This window comes from Oryctolagus cuniculus, chromosome 17 (genome assembly GCF_051225735.1).
Source record: "Oryctolagus cuniculus isolate XC-2025 breed Fujian yellow rabbit chromosome 17, ASM5122573v1, whole genome shotgun sequence".
Classification (NCBI taxonomy): Eukaryota; Metazoa; Chordata; class Mammalia; order Lagomorpha; family Leporidae; genus Oryctolagus; species Oryctolagus cuniculus.
Genome location: NC_142883.1, coordinates 15,221,417 through 15,241,643, shown reverse-complemented (window position 1 = coordinate 15,241,643; position 20,227 = coordinate 15,221,417). Strand labels below are relative to the sequence as shown.

The 20,227-nt window shown below is 40.7% G+C and overlaps 1 protein-coding gene across 23 annotated transcripts in view; it reads left to right on the top strand.

The window, feature by feature from the left end:
• The window catches only part of TANC2 (tetratricopeptide repeat, ankyrin repeat and coiled-coil containing 2), a 439,275-nt gene that overhangs the window by 379,752 nt on the left and 39,296 nt on the right, over window positions 1-20,227 (top strand). For all 23 annotated transcript variants that reach the window (XR_007911352.3, XM_051825098.3, XM_051825097.3 and 20 more), the window contains 3 exons: window positions 11,354-11,462; window positions 19,066-19,188; window positions 19,730-19,966. Coding sequence is in view for 22 of the 23 variants with exons in the window: in XM_051825098.3 (XP_051681058.1) it covers window positions 11,354-11,462; window positions 19,066-19,188; window positions 19,730-19,966 (469 nt within the window). In the remaining variant the exon portion in view is untranslated. The remainder of the gene's footprint in view (window positions 1-11,353; window positions 11,463-19,065; window positions 19,189-19,729; window positions 19,967-20,227) is intronic.

Genomic DNA, 20,227 nt, shown 5'->3' with positions numbered 1-20,227 from the left:
TAAAATCAACACTAACACCTTTCTATCCTCTTAACCATAAGAACCCATGGCTGTGAGATGTAGATTTACCACAGCCATCAGCAAATCCACTTGGTTCTCCACCCAAATTTTACTTATAAGTATCTGTCTATTATTTCCATCTCTGCTGACTACACTTTGGGCTGTCATGTGGGTTACTTTAGCCCCCGATGGGTCTCTCCTGTTGCCCTCCTCTAATCCATTCTCCACTGGCAGCCAGAATGATATTTTAAAAACAAACTCTGCCTTGTAACCTCCTCCTGTAAATACTTAAATGTCTTTTTTTCTTGTGAATAGAATAAAATCAAAAACAGATTCTTCAAAACATATATTTACAGAGATAGTTTTACATACTTCTCTAAATTGAGGTCATTTGTTCTCCCTTTTATTCATAATTTTTTGCCAGTTCCTAGAACTTGGTCTTTCCCACCTCTGGGCCTTAGTGTTTAACAATGCCTGCCATCTGGAACTCAGTGCCTGGCTCACCATGTAGCAAGAGCACTGTTTCTTTCTTAAGATCACAGTTTAAACACTACCTCCCTAGGGAGACTTTTCCTTGTCACCTCGTCTAAGTAAGCACCTCCTCATTTTTACTTTGATCATAGCGACCTATTTACTTTCTAACAGTTGTCACAATTTATTATTTATTTATTTATTGTCCACTTTTCCTCCAGAGTTCAATGAGGACAAGAACCTGCCTTACCTTCTTCACCTTTGTCTTCCTAGTGATTCCTAGTAGATCATAGTCAATTTTTAAGGATGAATGAACAAAAGAGTGATAAGTGATACTGCTTTTAAGCTTACAACTTAAAATATTTGAGAAAATCTTATAATTCAATATGTAGTATCTATTATTCATTCTCTTTTCTCCTACCATGCCTCAGCAGTAAGTACAGAAATGCATGGCATCAAGCATTTGATGAACTTTATTAAGTAATATATTCAAGGCTCTGTGTTAAGCACTACAGGGGAGACAAATGTAAGATGGATCTGTCTACCAGAGTTTGCAGGTTAGTGGTTTTAACAGAGGTATTTTTATATGGCCATAATTCAATCCAGAGTACTGTGCTAGAGGTATGAACAAAGAGCTGAGACACATGGAAGAGAAAAAGAGAAGTGATAAATCTCATGCCTACTGTTGGTGTTTCAGACTACAACAGTTCAATGGAGTCTTAGCTCTTCTGCCTCATGAAACCAGGCCTACTGCCTAAAGACTTCATTGTCAGGACAGAGAAGAGATGTCTATTTTCCTAGGGCTAATGATGCATTGTAGAACAGAAAAGCTGTAAGAATTACATGAAACAAAATAGGAAAAGTGGCAGAGTTTCATCCCCATTCTGTGTTTACAAAGAAATAAGACTACTCCACCCATTTCTACAAAGGTAGGAATCCTGGCACACTTATAGTATTCTACTACTTTTAATTTACTTTCATTAGGCTTTTATATTTCCACTTTGAACATGAAACAGTAGCCAAAGGTGACCAGAAACATATTTTGAACTTAGTTTCCAAGAGAAAATTGTGAAAAGAAAATGCCAAAATAGTTACTGACCGATAGGCTAAAGATGGAAGAAAGAATTTTTGCAAAGATGTGCAGGTATCATTTACTAAGAATGGATTGCAATAAACACACTGTAAGCCACAAACTTCACTTTAGACAGAATTTTTAAGGTGGAGGTGAAAAGACTGGGATTGCCATTCTGTTCTTGTTATTTGAATCACAGTCATAGATTGGCAACAGAAATACCTGCAAATTCAAGGCCAGCTTGGGTAGCAAATTGAAAAATGAATCTGGAAGTCTTCATGCTCTCTTCCTTGTGCCCATCTGCTTAGCTTTATTCATTAGTGAAACATTTCTTGAACTGTTCTTCTATGGGAAGGACTGTGCTAACCACTTGAGGAAATTAGGTTAATAAGATACCCCCAACACTAAAACCATTACCCTCTAAAGGAAAGTCAGATTCATAGCAACCAACAATAGTGCTCTAATGCAAAGTACCATAGGAAACCAGACAAAAAGGAAATACTTTACAGAAGAAGTGATATCTGGGATCAGCCTTGAAGGGTGCAGAAAAAGTATGTCAGAAAGAGAATAATGGGAGGTGTCACTAAGGGGAAAGGCTCCGATGTCATGTTTAAGACTTTACAGTTTATTCTGTAGATAACAGGGAGCCTCTATATTTTTTGAGGAAGTGTAAACAGTGTTCAGGTAATTCTGATGGTGTGAAAGATAGCTCTGAAAAGTAGTGGATAGAAGACTTGAAGAAAAAAGACTGTAGTTGGAATACGGTCTATGAAGTTTATAGCAATAGTATGGGTGGAAAATGCTAAAACCCATAACATGAGAATAGAGAAGAGGATATATCAGGGAGTAACATTTTGGAGATACTCAAAAGTAGTTGATCTTATTTTGTGTATGGAAATTAAGGTAGGAGGTATCAAAGATGTTTTCCTAGTTTATCTTGAATGATGGAAAATAGTGATGTTACTATCCAACATAGAACTTTATGAATGGTGAAGAGGTTCTAGCCTGAGAAAAAGCAGGAGGGATAATCATTTTATGAGGAGAAAATGAGTCCTATTTTGGACATTTTCATAATGAATTGCCTGCAAGAAAAGATACATAGAATATATTTAAGAATTTGAGAGAAATATCAGAGTATGAGGCTATAGATTTGTGAGTCATTAGCAAATAACTGATAGAAGAAGCCGTAGCATTAAACAAGATCACCCAAGAATATAAGCAGAACATTTAGAAGCATAGAAAAAATAATTATATTCAAGTGCCAGAGTAAGATGACATGCCAATTAATTTTAAATGACAATTATGGTTAGAATGAGAAACAAGAGAAAGTGAGGCCATGGAAATCAAAGGAGAAGGTAGTTTCAAAGAAAAAAGGCTCACCAATATCTTGTTCTGTGAAAAGAAAACATTAAGAGGTCGACTGTGGCTTTTGCCAGAATCCTTTGAGTAGAATGGTAGGCGACAGAAGCCAGAATTTGTGTAAGTCAAAAACTAAATGTGAAATGAAAAAGTGAAGACCACTGATAGACTATAATCACATATGCTTCCCATAATTTTATCACTGAAGTAAGGGAAAGACTTGACCATGTTTGTAGACATTAGGGAATGGGCAAATAACATGAGTAAGAGATTGAAGATAGAAGGTAAAGGTAACAGATGAAGAGGTCTAGAAACCCAGCTGTCAGAAGGACAATATAAAGCCACTTTCTGCAGTCCTGGGAATATGCCCAAAGGAAATGAAGCCAGCTTATGAAAGTGTTATTTAACCCCATGTTTTTAGCTGCTCAATTCACAACAGCTAAGATACAGAATCAACCCAGATGTCCATCAGCAGACGACTAGATAAAGAAAATGTGGTATATATACATGATAGAACACTGCTCAGCCAAAAAAGGAATGAAATCCTGTCTTTTTAAAAAAGATTTTTTTTTTTTAATTGGAGAGGCAGAGTTAACGAAGGGAGCCAGAGAGAGAGAAAGAGGTCTTCCATCCTCTGGTTCACTCCCCAAATGGCCGCAGGGTGGGCCGATCCGAAGCCAGGAGCTTCCTCCAGGTCTCCCACGTGGGTGCAGGGGCCCAAGCACTTGTGTCATCTTCTTTCCCAGGCCATTAACAGAGAGCTGGATCAGAAGAGGAGCAGCCAGGACACAAACCAGTGCCCATATGGGATGCCATTGCCACAGGCAGAGGCTTAACTTACTAAACCACGGCGTAGGCCCCTGTCATTTGCAACAAAATGGATGCAGTTGGAGACTATTACACTTAGTGAAATAAACCAGACCCCAAAAGACAGATATCACATTTTCTCTGATTTGTGGTAGCTAATGTGTAGAATATAAAAAAATTTTTGAAACTTAACATGTATGAAGGAAATTGACATCTTGGGACTTGATTGTTGTCTGTTGCTGTTGTCTATATGCCTGTTGAACAGTGGTCTTTCTACTTTTAATTTTTTAATCTCTATTCAGTGGTGCACTAAGCCTATGATTGTAAATTAAAAATATGTTAACATAAAAGTTTAAAAAAGGGAGGAGGGAGGAAAGGAAGAAAGTATCACTATAGTCTTGGACTTACATCTATTAACTATTTGTAATATGTTCTCTTTATAGTAGTGAAAACAATTTTAAAGAAAAAGGGGAGGGGGTGACACTGTGGCGTAGTAGGTTAGGCTTCCACCTGTGACACCAGCATCCCATATAGGTGCCAATTTGTGTCCAGGCTGCTCCTCTTCTGATCCAGCTCCCTGCTAATGGGCTGGGAAAGCAGTGGAAGATGGTCCAAGTGCTTTAGTCCCTGCACCCATGTGGGAGACCTGGATGGGGTTCCTGGCTCCTGTCTTCAGATCAGCCCAGTTCCAGCTGTTGCAGCCATTTGGGGAGTGAACCAGCAGATGGAAGATCTTTCTCTCTGTAACTTCCTCTCAGATAACTGAATAAAACTTTAAAAGAGAGAGAGAAAGAAAGAGGGAGGGAAGGAAGGAAAGAAAGAAAGAGGAAAAAGAAAGAAAGAGGAAGGAAGGAAAAGAAGGAAGGGAGGGAGGGAGGAGAAAAACGAGGAGACTGTGTTGACTATGTTGTGGTGCAACACATTAAGACACCGTCTGCAATACCAGCATCCCATAAGGGTGCCAGTTCGTGTCCTGGCCACTTCACTTCCAATCCAGCTCCCTATTAATGGGCCTGGGAAAGCAGCAGAAGTTGGCCCAAGTTCTTGGCCCCCTGCACCCACATGGGAGACCCAGATGAAGCGCCTGGCCCCTGGCTTTGGCCTGGCCCTGTGTTGGCCATTGCACCTATCTGGTAAGTGAACCAGCAGCCGGAGGATCTCTCTTTCTGTCTCTTCCTCTCTGTCTGTAACTCTTTCAAGATAAGTAAGTAAATCCTTAAGTCAGTCCAGCAATAAAACTGTTGCCCCCAGATCAGCTGCAGACAAGAGTAGAGCTTTCAGTGGAAATTTTCAATAAGTAGGATCTACATACTGAAGAATTTCTTTGAAGAATTTTAACAGGAAATGAAATATGGCATTCTCAGTATCATCCTGAAGACAAAGCACAAAGAAATGGCCAACAAGAAGTGATTCAGTCAAGCCCCAGGCAGACCAGTTTAGAGCAAAGGTCATGGCAACAGTTTTTTGGGATGCTCAGGGCTCCAGTTCCAATTCCAGCTTCCTGCTAACTGACTTGATTCCTTGTTTGTTTGTTCCTTGTTTGATGACTTTCTGCAGTGTCAAAGAACAATAACATCTGCTTTTTAGAAGAGTGTTTTGAGAGAGTTGGTAAAAGCTTTAGAAGAAAAGCACCTGGGAAAGCTCCAGAGAGTCCGTCTCCGCCACCACAGTGCCCTGGCTCATTCTTCCCATCATCAAGGGCATTTTGGCAAGAGTTCAGTGGGAAATCACCTGACCTCTACCTTAGAGTCCTGATTTGACTCCTCCTCTCTTCTTTTTGTTTCTAATCTTAAAAACTCTTTAGAGGGCACCCATTTTTTTTTTTCAGTTAATATACAGAAGACTGTATTGACATGTTAAATTATCAAGAGAGTTCTTTAGGGATGAACTAAATGGCTGGTATCATTGCTTACAAAAATATCTTGACCTTGGTGTCCTTTATATTGAAAATAAAATTTATTTATTTATATTTGAAAAGCAAATAGAGATCTTTTGTCAACTGGTTCACTCTCCAAATGCTCACAACAGCCAGCACTGAGAGGCTGAACGAGGAGACAGAAACTCAATCCACGTCTCCCATGTAGATGGCAAGGGCCCAAGTGCCTGAGCCATCATTTCCCACTTCCCAAGGTTTACATTAGCAGGAAGTTTCATGGAAGCTGAGGTGGCACACCAACCCAAGCATCCCAAAGAGAGGGTGCAGGGATCCCAAGCAGTATCTTAATTGCTGTGCTGAACACTACCTCAGAATTGCTACTGTTTAATTTTTATTTGCATCTTTTAATCCCATTTTCCATGAGTTTTTTAAATTCCTTCATACTTTCCTCCTGAAAATTTTGATCTATGTTTTCTGTTTGAGCACAGTCTTCCTCCTTATATTTAGTCATTTATGGCTAGTGGTCATTCCTTTAGCATAGCACTATGGTAGTTACTACAGAGAACAGAAAAACAATCCATAATTCATTTAATATATCTCCTTTAATTTTTTTAAGATTTATTTTATTTATTTGAAAGACAGAGTTACAGAGAAAGGTAGAGACAGAGAGAGGTCTTCCATCGGCTGGTTCACTCCCCAACTGGCCACTACGGCCAGAGCTGTGCTGATCCGAAGCCAGGAGCTTCTTCCAGGTCTCCCACATGGGTGCAGGGGACCAAGCACTTGGGCCATCTTCTACTGCTTTCCCAGGCCATAGCACAGAGCTGGACTGGAAGAGGAGCAGCCGGGACTAGAATCGGCCCCCATATGGGATGCGGGCACTTCAGGCCAGGGCGTTAACCCGCTGCATCACAGTGCCGGCCCCTGTCTCCCTTAATTTTTACCACAGTCCTGAAAGATAGTTCTTACAATCCCTGTCCTATAGGGTAAATAGCTTGCCTAGATTATAAAGCTTGTAAGTGGTAGAACTTGGATTTGAACATAGGTCTATTTGACGTTAAGAGATGAAGAGGTGGTTCTGTAAATTCAGGGAAATTTGCAGGGTAACTGAATCAAAGTGATCTCATGTAAACTTTGGAAATATTTCTTCTGTCCTCACCACTGAGCTTGCCATGGTCTTTATGACCACATTTGAACATCTGAATGGATACTGTAGTTGATTTTATTACCATCGTGTTTAATTAAAGAAGGAAAACATAGTTGTGTTTTGTCATGCCTAAGACCATGTCACATTCACTAGGGCTCATTCTAGTTTATTTCTTAGCTGCTCTCTCTCAAAGTGCCACTCAAAAAATGTCAAAATTCATGGTTGCTGGTTTCAGTTATGCTAAAAATTCTGGAGTTCGTACCATACAAGTACATATGTTATTCTTTACATTGGTGGATTTTCTACACACATGTGCTCAGAAACAAAAACCAAGTTGCTAATTTGTAAGTGTGGTACTAGAACTAGGTTTCCACAGAACAAAGTTTCAGAAGAACTTGGGTTCTCATCCAAGCTCTGTTTCTTCCTAGCCTTGTGAGCAGCAATCTTTCCCTCAGTCTTGCTGAATTTCAGTTAATCCTCCACCTAATATTAGGCGTAATGTTTACTACTCTACCTACAGGAATGTGTTTTGTGAAAGTCTAAAAATTATTTTTAAGTATTTTGAAAACCATGAGAGTATAGGATTGTGAGATATTATTCATTCATTCATTCGGTAAATATTTACTCCTGTTACAGAGAAGTACAGATGTGAAAAAGCATGACTTCTACCCTCAGCAGAGTCCACTTGGAAGACTGAAATGTGAACAGTGTGTTCTTGCAGTGGGTGCTATAATAGAGCTTTGTGCCAGTTACAACAGGAACAAAAGAAGGAACTCTTTTAAGTGTATGGCTATGCTGGGGAGAAATCAGGGAGGACTTCATAGAGGACGTGGTGTGCACTGAGACTTGAAGAGTGAGACCTACTCATAGTTTTCCTGCTGAACTAAACAGGAAAGAGAATTCCAGGTAGAGGGAGAGCATGTTTGAAATCCCAGAAATGGTTTACTGTCTCTGGAATTAAAATTGCAAGATGAGGTGGTAAAGGCACACAAGATAAATTATGGAGAGTCTTCGAATAACATGCTAAGGAGCTTAAATTATGTACCAGAGAAAATATAAACCCAAGGACTTTGCTCAGAATTTTGAGCAGGTTTCTGCAACATGGATTATTAGGATAGGTCAGTGCACAGGTAATAGAAAATAGAATGAAAAGAAAGATTTTTTTAAATTCTCCAGGCAAGAAAGCATAAAGAGAGGAGATAAACAACTATCAGGTTTTATGTCTGAGTGACTGAAAATATTTATAAAAATAAAGAAGACTAGGGACCAGTGCAGTGGCATAGCGGGTAAAGCCCCCGCCTGCAGTGCCGACATCCCATATGGGTGCTGGCTGGCGTCTTGGCTGTTCCACTTCCAGAGCTCCTTCTCTGCCTGGGAAAGCAGCAGAAGATGGCCCATGTCCTTGGGTCCCTGCACCCATGTGGGAGACCCAGAAGAAGCTCCAGACTCCTAGCTTCAGATCGGCCCAGCCCTTGCTGTTGCAGCCATTTGTGGAGTAAACCATCTGATGGAAGACATCTCTCTCTCTCTCTCTCTCTCTCTCTCTCTCTCTTTCTGCTTCTCTGTAACTCTTGCCTTTCCAATAAAAAGAAAAAAGAAAGAAATCTTAGGGAGATTTGTTTGAAGGGGAGCTCCAACTTCACAAGTTTCATTTGACATTCACGGAGGTGGAAACATCCTGCAAGCAGTTAGAGAAGTGAAACTGAATTTCAGTGCCTGCAGTGTCACTGTGGGAGTCATGCAAGTTGAGGTGAAAGTTAAAGCCAGGAGACTCGATGAGAGCTGCCTGAGAAAGAAAGTAAATGAGCGATAGGGCATAGAAGTTACATCACTGAAGGAAATAGGAAAAGTACCAGGGTAGTGTCACAGATGTTAGGGAGTTGCAAGAAGGGTGATAGTCACCAGGGTCTGATGCTGGAGAGGAAAATAAGAGAAACAAACAAAAAGGTCAAAAGCTAAGAGCTAACCTTTTTATTTGCCATTGAAGAGGCTATTGGTAAACTTAGAGAATCATCACAGTGGAAGTCAGAAAGAATAAGAGTCAGGACTGAACAGATGAAAAAAGATTCCCAATATAAATAAGTATAGCATAATACATTCAGTCTGTAGGTTAATCAGTGGCACCATGTTGTATCAGAAGAGTAAGGTAGGTAAACTGCTATTACCCTTGGTATCCTAAGCAGCACAAGCTTTGATCCAATGAACTGATGAGAATGCTTCTTTCATGATAGTGTAACATGGTGGGTTCACAAAGAACAAGCATCAATGCCTTTATCTTATCTTCAACCAGTGGCTTACTGTTTCTCCTTGGTGCCTGATCAGCAGCAACCACAGAAGCAGGCACTGTCTTCAGCTGGATGAAATGCAGAGATTACCAGGATTTCTTAGTTATGGCATTAAAATGAAGATACCAGGGCAAAGGCAACTCTATGTCAAGCTGAAAATGCACTTCCTTGTACAGCAGGCACAAGCTTTTACCTTAATCCTACTCATGGATTTTTGTTAATTGACCAACACAGAGGAAGGGAACATCCAGCCTACTGGCCGTAAGAGCCCTGTAAAATCATTTGGTCTGGCCCTGCCAAGGCAACTGCCTGTGGGACTCAACATTCAATAAATCTACAGCAGGCTAATTGTTCAGTTGATAATTTTGTATGGCCTGCGGATGAGGTTATAAATATCCAAATGGCCCTTGGCATAAAAGAAGTTTCCCACCTCTGGTAAAAGAAAGGTAGTATGTCAGACGCATATACTCAGGAGTTCTAGTCACTGCTACACAGCCCTGGATGAAGCATGTAAAGTGATAATTCCTACACCAAGGAGGCTACGGTAGTTTAACTGTTATTCATGATACAGTTTTAAGACTTGAGAACTGAGCCCTTTATAAATGTTTCCCATACTCTGCCAAAACAGCCTCACAACTGAATTGAGCTTTCATTGGATAAATAAAAGTTCAGTAGTGATTTCCAGGTTATTGTGAGTCCAAAACAAGCTGGTGATTCTGTGCAGACTATACTTGTCTAAGACAGTCTCCCAATTAAATAACTTCCTTTTCATTAGATTCATCTTATCCAAATAAACTAAGTAATTTAGAAATTCTGTGAGGCCAAAGATTACAACTTCTTTTTAGAAACTTACTAAAATGCAATCTGAGATTATTCCTATGTAAGATGGGAGCTATCCCATTCCCAAGCTTAAAAAAAAAGAAAAAAGAAAAAATGATTGTGTCTCAGATATCTGTGTGAGGTAACTGTAAATTAAACCTAAGCAGCCTATGTTCGATATGAGAGAAAGTTATCTATCTTGGGCTTCCTTCCAGGGAAACATCACCAGCAAAAATTCACTTTCTACCTTTTCGGTGGTCTGATTAATTCATCAAATTTGAAACTGAGTTGATAGTTTAATTTTCCTATTCTGTTGCACTCTAAGTAAAAGGAATAGAAGTTACCAGTGGCTTAAAACCTTTTCTGACCACCAACCTGGCAGGCTATAGAAAGACAGGTCTAGGTATCCACAGTCTTAAAGGCTATGGAAAATGTGGTGATCCAAAGGTAATCCAGTGTCCTTTCTTTAATGTCCAAGTTTTTTCTGCTAAAAATTTTTATTGAGCATTTTATGTGCAGTAGGTTTTGTTAGGATCTATGGAAAATGTAAAGTAATTCAGCTCAAATGGACTAAATAAAAAAATATGTTATTTCATGTAGAGAGATGTCCAAAATTAGGGCAAATGCTATACAGTGAGGACTCGAGTTCTATATTTCTGCAGTTCTTTCCACCTAGGCCCCCTAGGCTTAGTCCTCAGACCAGCTGACCACATAATATAAGCAGAGACAGTTCTGGACATTATGGGCAGATAAGACAATACCTACAGGCAGAAAAAACAAGTTTTCTCTTTCATAAACAGATAGGAGACTTGTTAGCAAGGAGAGATAAGGGAATGAATGCCATCAGGAAACTCAATCTAGCGTGATAAATACTGGACTAGAGGTGTATGTGACTTCTACTGATGGCATCAGAAAGGAAGTATGCCACTCTTCCCAGCTGGAGGGAAAGGATAGAGTCTTGGCAGTCATAATCAGAGAAGATTTAACTTTAAGAAGAGATTATTAATCTAATTTAGAACATGCTGAGTTTGAGGTACTATGAAGTCTCAAAGAAATCCAGTAGACATTTGGAAGTAGATCTTGGGCTGAGAAGTCTGGTTAGAGAAAAGCATGTGGCATATAGATGGTGATGACTCTGAGGATGGCTGAGCTTAAACCAGAGAAAAGCAGAATGGGTCCAAGAAAGAGATCCCTGAAGAACACTGACATTTAAGCATGAGTAAAATAAGAGTTGCTTTCAGAAACAGAAAATAAAATGAAAATCTGTGTGGGGGATGGGTGTAAGCCAACTAGACAGGACATTTTTGCATATTCCTACATATGGTTTGGGTAAAGGACTGATAAAATATGGGAATTTTTCAATACTCACTATTTGCCCAGGAGCCGGTACCCTTCCCCAAGAAGTTGGACGAGTGAGACAATTTTGCTGGAAATATGCCTGGACCTGAGCAGTCCCCCACCCAAAGCAGAATTAAGGTTTTAAAATTTCTAAAATGAGTCTCTTCTCTCTCTTGCAGGAGTGGTCACACATTGCTTGCCTTTTGGTTTTCCCGTCAAGAGGGAAAACTAAACCGACAACAAACCATTGAACTGGGACATCACATCCTGAAAGCACATATTTTCAAGGTAAGTAAAGAAGTTAGAGTCTTTTTTCCTTCCACCTCCAACAAACTTTACCTTTATATTGTATATGAAAATCCTAATATTTCAGTATAGTCTGCCTTTTGAAAATATTTCGCTGCAAAGTTGATCTATCTTCTAAAATGCATGGCCTGTTCTTCCCAAAGAAGTATGTTGGCCATCTCACAATTTAACAAATTGGTAGGCTCCCAGGAAATGTATGTGTAATATCATTTAAGTAAGAAGCATAAACACATAATGTATATGTGCTCCACATATGACCCATTAGCTCCTGAAGGCCACCATATTGTTAACATCAACTGCAGGTTTTTACAGTTTCTTAAAAAAAAAAATCACTGAAAGCATTTACTCTTTTCATTTTCTTATAATTGTTTTAGTGAAGATTTTAATATTCCTGGTGCCATGATTTTCAAAACTGTTTATCTGGAACTAACATTAACCTTCCTTGAAGCTGCTTCTCCAGATCTCTTCAAATTGTAATCCCAATGGTTTTAAAATTTTTAACTTCCCTTTCTCAACCTTCAAAAGACTGAAATGGTGGACCCAGAGGAGGCCATGTAATTAATCTGTGCATTTATTGTTCATTTATTCAGTGCTCTCTGAGACATCATATTAGATAGTAGGGATACAAACAAAAATCATACAATCCCTAATCTTAATGAATTTAGTCCAGATAGTAGGTTTGGATTAACACACAAAAGCAGAATAAGTAAGTATTTTTCTGACTTTTCTAGCCCATAGCTTACAATGGTGTCTTTTAGTTCCAGTCCCTATAATCGCTTCAAGAGTTTTTTTCCCTGATTCAGAATTGGGATATAGAAATATCTTAAAAGTTCTCTGGGTCAGACTTCCCCATGGGATGCTGTTAAAGCAATTCGGGCTGGGGGTGTGGAGCAGCAGGTTAAGCCGCTGTCTGTGATACCAGCATCCCATATCAGAGCACTCTTTTGAGTCCCAGCTGCTTTGCCTCTGATCCAGCTCCTTGCTAATGTGCCTGGGAAAGCAGCAGAAGGTGGCCCAAGTACTTGGGCCCCTGCCACTCATGTGGCACAGCCCTGGCGAATGTAATCATCTGGGGATTGAACCATTGGATGGAAGATCTCTCTGAGTTTCCCTCTCTCTCTGTCACTCTATCTTTCAAATAATTAAAATAAAACTTGTTAAAAATAAAAAATAATAAAGCAGTTATCTTCAAAGAGAATGATGGCATCAGGAGCACCTCCAAGAGCCTAGCAAAGTCTTCGCAAAATAGCCAGAGAAGCCTGTTCATCAGATAGACAGAAGTGAAATCCACAGTGACAAGTCCCTTATTTAAATCATGGCTGTCTTGTATGACAGATCATTTTACCAAAAATGACCTTACCCAATTACCTGTTGGAGCAGAGTGGAAACAAACTAATAAGCAACGTATCTCATTCTGATTTCAAGCAGATTGAGAAGTATCTACCACTTCCATGAAGTCTAAGATCCATATCTTTCAGTTAGCTTTAAAAAGATAGCTTAAGTATTAATCTTTAAATATCACCATCTGCATAGGATCAGATGCAAAGATGAAGGTGATACCTGCCTTTGCTGTCCCATTAAATAAACACCATGTGAAATAAATGCCACATAAGCATCATTTGACCAGCTGCCTTTATCCAGTTTGTGGAGACCTGCATTTAGACTGTACACTCCTATCATTTAGCACAGTTTTATCTTAGGTTGATGCAGACAGCACCGTTGCCTGAGACGAGACTGGCTCCGTGTGTGATTAAGGCCATAAGTACTCTGGCACACAACATAGGCTGGTGACATGACTGCAGGCTGAAGAATGAAGACCTGGACTATGGTTTTCCTGTTGCAGGAGTTTATTGAGTCCTTTAAATGCAGCCTGTTGATAGCATTAACTACTTCCAGACTGCTGAGTTCTCAGTCCTCACCAGCTAAAGGTCGTGAAGAGACAGACTTTAGGGTTGTGAGCAGTTCCGCTTAGAACTTTTAATTGTAGTGACATATAGTCCAATTTATACTTATTTCCAATTAATTTAAAAATTCCTTTATTTATCTTTATTCATGGAAAATCGAATCATTTTTAACATATGAACATATGAGAAGTTGAGAGTCTATAATTCTGGATATTTGGAGAGTTTTCACTTTTGTTTTCTACAAATTTATTGACATATTTCTTATACACTATAAAATTCACTTACTTTAAGCATATACATGTCAATGATCTTGAGTATATTTATGATTTTTTTAAAGATTTATTTATTTATTTGAAAGTCAGAGTTACACAGAGAGAGGAGAGGCAGAGAGAGAGAGAGGTCTTCCATCTGCTGGTTCACTCCCCAGTTGGCCACAATGGCCGGAGCTACACCGATCCGAAGCCAGGAACCAGGAGTTTCTTCGAGGTTTCCCACACGGGTGCAGGGGCCCAAGCACTTGGGCCATCTTCTACTGCTTTCCCAGGCCATAGCACAGAGCTGGACTGGAAGAGGAGCAGCCGGGACTAGAATCGGCCCCCATATGGGATGCCGGCACTTCAGGCCAGGGTGTTAACCTGCTACATCACAGTGCCGGCCCCAAGTATATTTATGATTGTGCAACTGTCATCACTACTGGAACATATCTGTCAACCTAGAAATTAAACCTCAGGCCCATTTTAAGTCACTTCTCACTCTCTTTTCTTTTAAGGTTTATTTACTTATTTGAGAGGCAGAGCAACAGAGAGACAGAGGAAGAGACAGAGGGGGTTTTCCATCTGCTGTTTCATTCCCCCAAATGACCACAATCTCCTGGGTTGTGCCAGGCTGAAGCCAGGAGCCTAGAATTCCACCTGGGTCTCCCATGTTGTTAGTATGCACCCAAGCACTTGGGCCGTCTTCTGCTGCTTTCTCAGGTGCATTAGCAGGGAGCTGGATCAGAAGTGGAACAATCAGCCAGGACTCATATATAGTGTCAGCATCGCAAGCAGCCATCTATGTGCCACAATGCCAACCCCTCACTCTATTTTCTATCTCTATAGATTTTACTTTTCTGGACATTTCACATACATAGAATCATATACTATGTGGTCTTCTATACGTGGCTTCTTTAACTTACCATGTTTTCAGGGTTTATTAATATTGCAGCATAACCTATACTTTAATTCCTTTATTGCCAAATAATTTTTTATTTTGTGAATATGCCACGTTTTGTTTATTTATAGTTGGACACTTTGGTTTTTTTACACTTTATAATATTGTGAATAATACTGCTATGCACATTAGCATACACATTTTTCCTTTTTAATTTTTTAAATGCAGTTACTTTAAAGTGAGCAACTCAGTTTAATTTAGTACATTCATAATGTTAGGGTAAGGTTTGTGTAATGGGCATATCTTTTTTTTTTCTTCTTTTTGACAGGCAGAGTGGATAGTGGGAGAGAGAGACAGAGAGAAAGGTCTTCCTTTGCCGTTGGTTCACCCTCCAATGGCCGCCGCGGCCGGTGTGCTGCAGCCAGCACATCACGCTGATCCGAAGCCAGGAGCCAGGTGCTTTTCCTGGTCTCCCATGGGGTGCAGGGCCCAAAGACTTGGGCCATCCTCCACTGCACTCCCAGGCCACAGCAGAGAGCTGGCCTGGAAGAGGGGCAACCGGGACAGAATCCGGCGCCCCGACCGGGACTAGAACCCGGTGTGCCGGCGCCGCAAGGCGGAGGATTAGCCTAGTGAGCCACGGCGCTGGCCGGGCATACCTCTTAAATTTTTCTTGAGCATATATACCTAGAAGTAAAATTGCTACATCATAAAAATATCTGCATGTTTAACATTTTGAGGACTTGCCAGTCTGTTTTCCAGAGTGGCTGCAGCATTTTGCAATGTATGAAGGCTCCATTCTTCACACCTTTGCCACTGGTTAGACACTGTCTTTTTCATTTTAGCCGTTTTGGTGGATGTGAAGTGATATCTATTGTGGTTTTTGTTTACACTTCCCTGATGACCCATGTTGTTAATATTACAATTCTTTCATAATCCTCCAGTTGCTATTTAGATTTTTGGTTTTAAATCTAGGAAGAACTTGAGTTACGGTGTTTTGATTAAAATACCAGAAGTATTTTGATCTAGTTTATAATGCAGGGTGTTTTCATTCGGTTGAATCTAGAAGGGTTGAGTCACTAGAAGGGTTTTGGAGTATTCTTGTAATTAGCTCTCTAAGTAGTGCTCTGGACGGTGTTCCTTTGGTTACCCGAACCTATAGCACTTCTTCCCAGAACAGAACTATAGGCCAGAGGAAAATTTTTTAAGTAGAACATCAATAAAAAGTATGGATTCAAATGCAAACTCTGCTGTTTTAACTTAGCTAGGCCCAGTTTTCTCATCTATAAATTAGTAACAATAACTGCAAGATTCTTATAAAGATCATAAATATTGTATCTGTAGATAAAAGTACATTATAAAATGCAAAGTACTACATATATATATAACACAAGGTTCTTTGATCATAATTAGTAGTGATGACCTTTTTCCTGAAAATAAGATTTAATAACAAGCATGAATTCCATGTGGTAACGTCACCCTCTCACTTTAGACTTTCGTGGTATCCTCCGTAGCAGTGGTTGACAAACTTTATGTAAGGGGTCATAAAATCTTGCAGCCGGATAGCTGTGTTGTCGTAGTGTACATGCAGCTGGAGACAATACAGAAATGCATGGGTGTCACTGTATTCCAATAAAATTTGATTTACAAAAACAGGTGGAAGGCCAGATATGGCCTCAGGCCATAGTTTGTCAACCTTTTTCTAAGGTGAAGGCACTATTTATCAGTATCCTTGTGCTGTGAACAAACAGGGCCATGTGGACTGGTCAGATAAGAACAGTGGTAATTGATTTACAAGTGAGTCACTGATATGTCTGTAAATAACTTACTTTAGTGAAATTCAATAGAGAAGCTCAAAAGTTAGTTTTTGCCATAATCTTCTTGATAATATGACTTTAAGCAAGTTATTTTATCTTACTGTTTCTGCTAACCTTTAAAATGGAGGAAATAGCATTTGTCTCATGATGGTTGTGAGGATTTATTCATTATTTTTTTAAATAATTCTTTTTTAAAAAAGATTTATTTATATATATATATATTTATTTATTTGAGAGTCAGTGTTAGAGAGGGAGAGACACAGAGAGAAAGGTCTTCCATCTGCTGGTTGACTCCCTAAATGGCCACAACAGCTGGAGCTGAGCCAAATCAGAGCCAGGAGCCTCCTCTGGGTCTCCCATGCAGGTACAGGAGCCCGAGGAGCTGGGCCATCCTCTGCTGCTTTCCCAGGCCATTAACAGAGAGCTGATAAGAAGTGCAGCAGCCAGAATCCAAAAGGGTTCCCGCAGGGATGCCACTAAGGCACAGCTCTGGCCCCAGTCTAATTTATTATTCTGTATGAAATGCTTAGAAGAGGGGCTGAGATGCCTCAGGGCTGCATATATGTTAACTACATATAGGACAGAGATTATCTCTGGGGAGAGCGGAGGTTGGGATAAGGAACAGACATGAAGCGAGCTTCTACTCTAATTGTTAGATTTCATTTCTTTAAAGAAAAAGAGAGCTGTTTTTTAAAATAAGATATGCTGTTTAAAATAAAAGAGAAGCTGCTTTTTTATTAAAATTGAAATAATCTAAATATTCAACAATAGAATACGAATTAAGGATATATGAGTCAGCCACATGCTGAAATGCTATACTGTTAAATGTGTCCATTGAGTTCTCTAAGCATTACTCCCAGAAATTATGGTTATTATAATTTTTTAATTTTAGAATTTTCATTGTCACTTTTTCATGGTTTCTAGTTTTTTCTATCAAAATTCTCAATCTTGTCTTGGTTTCTTGAACACAGTAAACATAGTTATTTCAAAGTCTATGTCTCAAGATATGGAGCCTTGAGAGTTGATTTCTGCTATGTTGTTTGTTTGTTTTTAAGACTTGCTTGTTTGAAAGAGTGACAGGGAAGAAAGGAAGGAGAGAGAGAGAGATCTTCCACCTGCTGGTTTGGTTCCCAAAATGCTCTCAACAGTCAGAGCTGGGCCAAGCCAAAGCCAGGAGCCAGGAACTCCATCCAGGACTCCCACATGAGCATCGGAAACCCAAGTACTTGGGCCACCATGCTCTGCCTTCCAAGCACATTAACTTGAAACTGAATAGGAAGTGCAGAGTAGCCAATATGGGATACAGACGGCGTAAGCAGCTACTTAACCCACTTTGCAACAACTCCCACCCCTCTTCTACTATTTGTCCCAGTTTTCATTGATATCTCATTTCTCGTGTGCCAAAATATATTTTATTTTGTTCTGGTCTTTGCATTTGTGAGTAATTTAAAGCTAGGATTATATTATCTTACCTTGGATAGAATTCGTTTACTTAGTAGTTGATGATCACCTCATTCCATTTTCAAGGACTGAGGACATTTAAATTCTGTTGCAGTACATGTGAGAGCCTGCCTATTTCTACTTCACCTTTGTTCCTGGGATCAGGTCCTTTGAAGGAGGTAGGGTCCCATACCACAGTGAGCAAGTTCACCAGGGAACACCTCCTCCCTTGATGAGCCGGGTCCTATGCTCTAATTCCTGTCTCCCTGGATGTCAGAGGTACTTGTAGGTAACTCTGCTTTGACAAACACACACAGGAAAAAGCAGCTCCAGGTGGATCTCCTGGGCTCCAGTCTATCCAGACCTCCCTCAGTAATTCTTCTCTAGCTTCTTAGTCCCCCCATATTTTTAAGGGGATGTTTTTAAAATTTTGTATGGCTATTCTTCGTTGTCCTTAGCAAGAATGTTGTTCAAATTGCCTAGATAGGGGCTGGTACTGTGGCATAGAGAGTAAAACTGCCGCCTGTAATGCCAGTATCCCATATGGAAGCCAGTTAGAGTCCTGGCTGCTCCACTTCCCATCTAGCTCTCTGCTATGGCCTGGGGAAGCAGTGGAAGATGGCCCAGGTCTTTGGGCCTCTGCACCTGAGTGGGAGACCTGGAAGAAGCTCCTGGCTCCTGGCTTCAGATCAGCCCAGCTCCAGCTATTGCAGCCATTTGGGGAGTGAACCAGTGGGTGAAAGGTCAACTCTCTCTCCCTCTCCCTCTCCCTCTCCCTCTCCCTCTCCCTCTCCCTCTCCCTCTCCCTCTCCCTCTCCCTCTCCCTCTCCCTCTCCCCCGTCCCTCCCTCCCTCTCTGTAACTCTGCCTTTCAAATAAATAAATAAATCTTTTTTAAAAATTGCCTAGATCTACCATTAACAAAAAGGGAAGTCCACTCAAGTCCTCTTAAGCAAAAATTACAACTCAGCATTCTGGGAACATCCAAATTTTCTCTAAAAGTCGTAGGATATAGAAAAACAAATTACATCAGGTCCAGCACAAAAGAGATGTTAAGCAGTTGTTGCTGGGAATTCTGAGACAGAAACCCCCTGAGTCAGGTTGTTCTCCAGGACTGGTCTCTGTTCCTTCAGTGGATGAGCGTCTCTGGGCATGGACACTGTGACAGTTAGATTCTGCTTTCATTCCTTAGTACAGGAGCCTAGAGGCCACTAACTCCTGATGGTGCTTTTTAGCTCGGCTAGTGATTTCATTGTCTCTATTTTTTTTTCAGGGTTTGAGTAAAAAAGTTGGTGTATCATCCTCCATCCTGCAAGGTCTCTGGATCTCCTATAGCACAGAAGGTCTTTCCATGGCATTGGCGTCTTTACGAAATCTCTACACTCCAAATATCAAAGTAAACCAAAAAATTACAAATAAGTTAAAGAACTGACTGTGGAACAAATAAAAATAGAAAGTCGCTATTTAGTTGATCTTTGACTTGCTCTCTGTTTCCTCTCACTGACTAGCCTTTTACTGATAATTTAATATATTGTGAATTGTTACATCTTATTCTGTGACTCAAAGACTGACTGTGCTGACCTTCTACCTTCTATGAGCTGACTCTGACAAAGAGGGTCCTGCTGGTTCTAAAGAGTAAACTGACCTCAGGGAGTTTTTTGGTAGGGCTTTCAGACAGGAGGTCGCCTACCAGAAACTGCTCGGCACTGCAGTGCGAGTGCATTTGCTCTTGCTCCTGAGCAGTTCGTAGAAGGAGCCATTTTGCATTGCCCTTCCAGAGGCACGCTGTTGCAGGAGCAAGTGAGAACACGGACTGAGCACTTGCTGAATGCTGCTAGGCGCTGGTGTGGGGTCTCAGGTGATGTAGTAACAGATAACTGAAAGGAAGTAACTGCTGCTTGTCTGATTGTTAATTCTGTTTGTTTACATATTTCTAGGTTAGCCGACTACTGATTCTGGGAGGTGCCAATATTAACTACCGGACAGAGGTTTTAAATAATGCTCCAATTCTGTGTGTCCAGTCTCATCTTGGTTACACAGAAATGGTAGCCCTGCTGCTGGAGTTTGGGGCCAATGTGGACGCCTCCTCTGAAAGTGGACTGACTCCTCTGGGCTATGCTGCGGCCGCAGGGTTCCTGAGCATCGTGGTGCTGCTGTGCAAGAAACGGGCCAAGGTAACAGTCGCCCACCGCCGCTTCCTTCCCGATGTGCAGTCTTTCTCTCTGGTCACCTCGTGCGGCCAGGTGGAGTATATCGGGCAGCAGATCAGAGGGGAGGCTTTCGTGGCACACGTCCAGTGTTTGCTGGCTTGCTCTGCCTGTCAGCAGCACCTCTGGACGACTTTCAGGCCCCTGAGAGGCAGTTAGGAAACTGCACTCATCAGCAAAAAGCTCCCTACCTAACGACTGAGAAATGCTTTCCTGGGCTCAGATGGA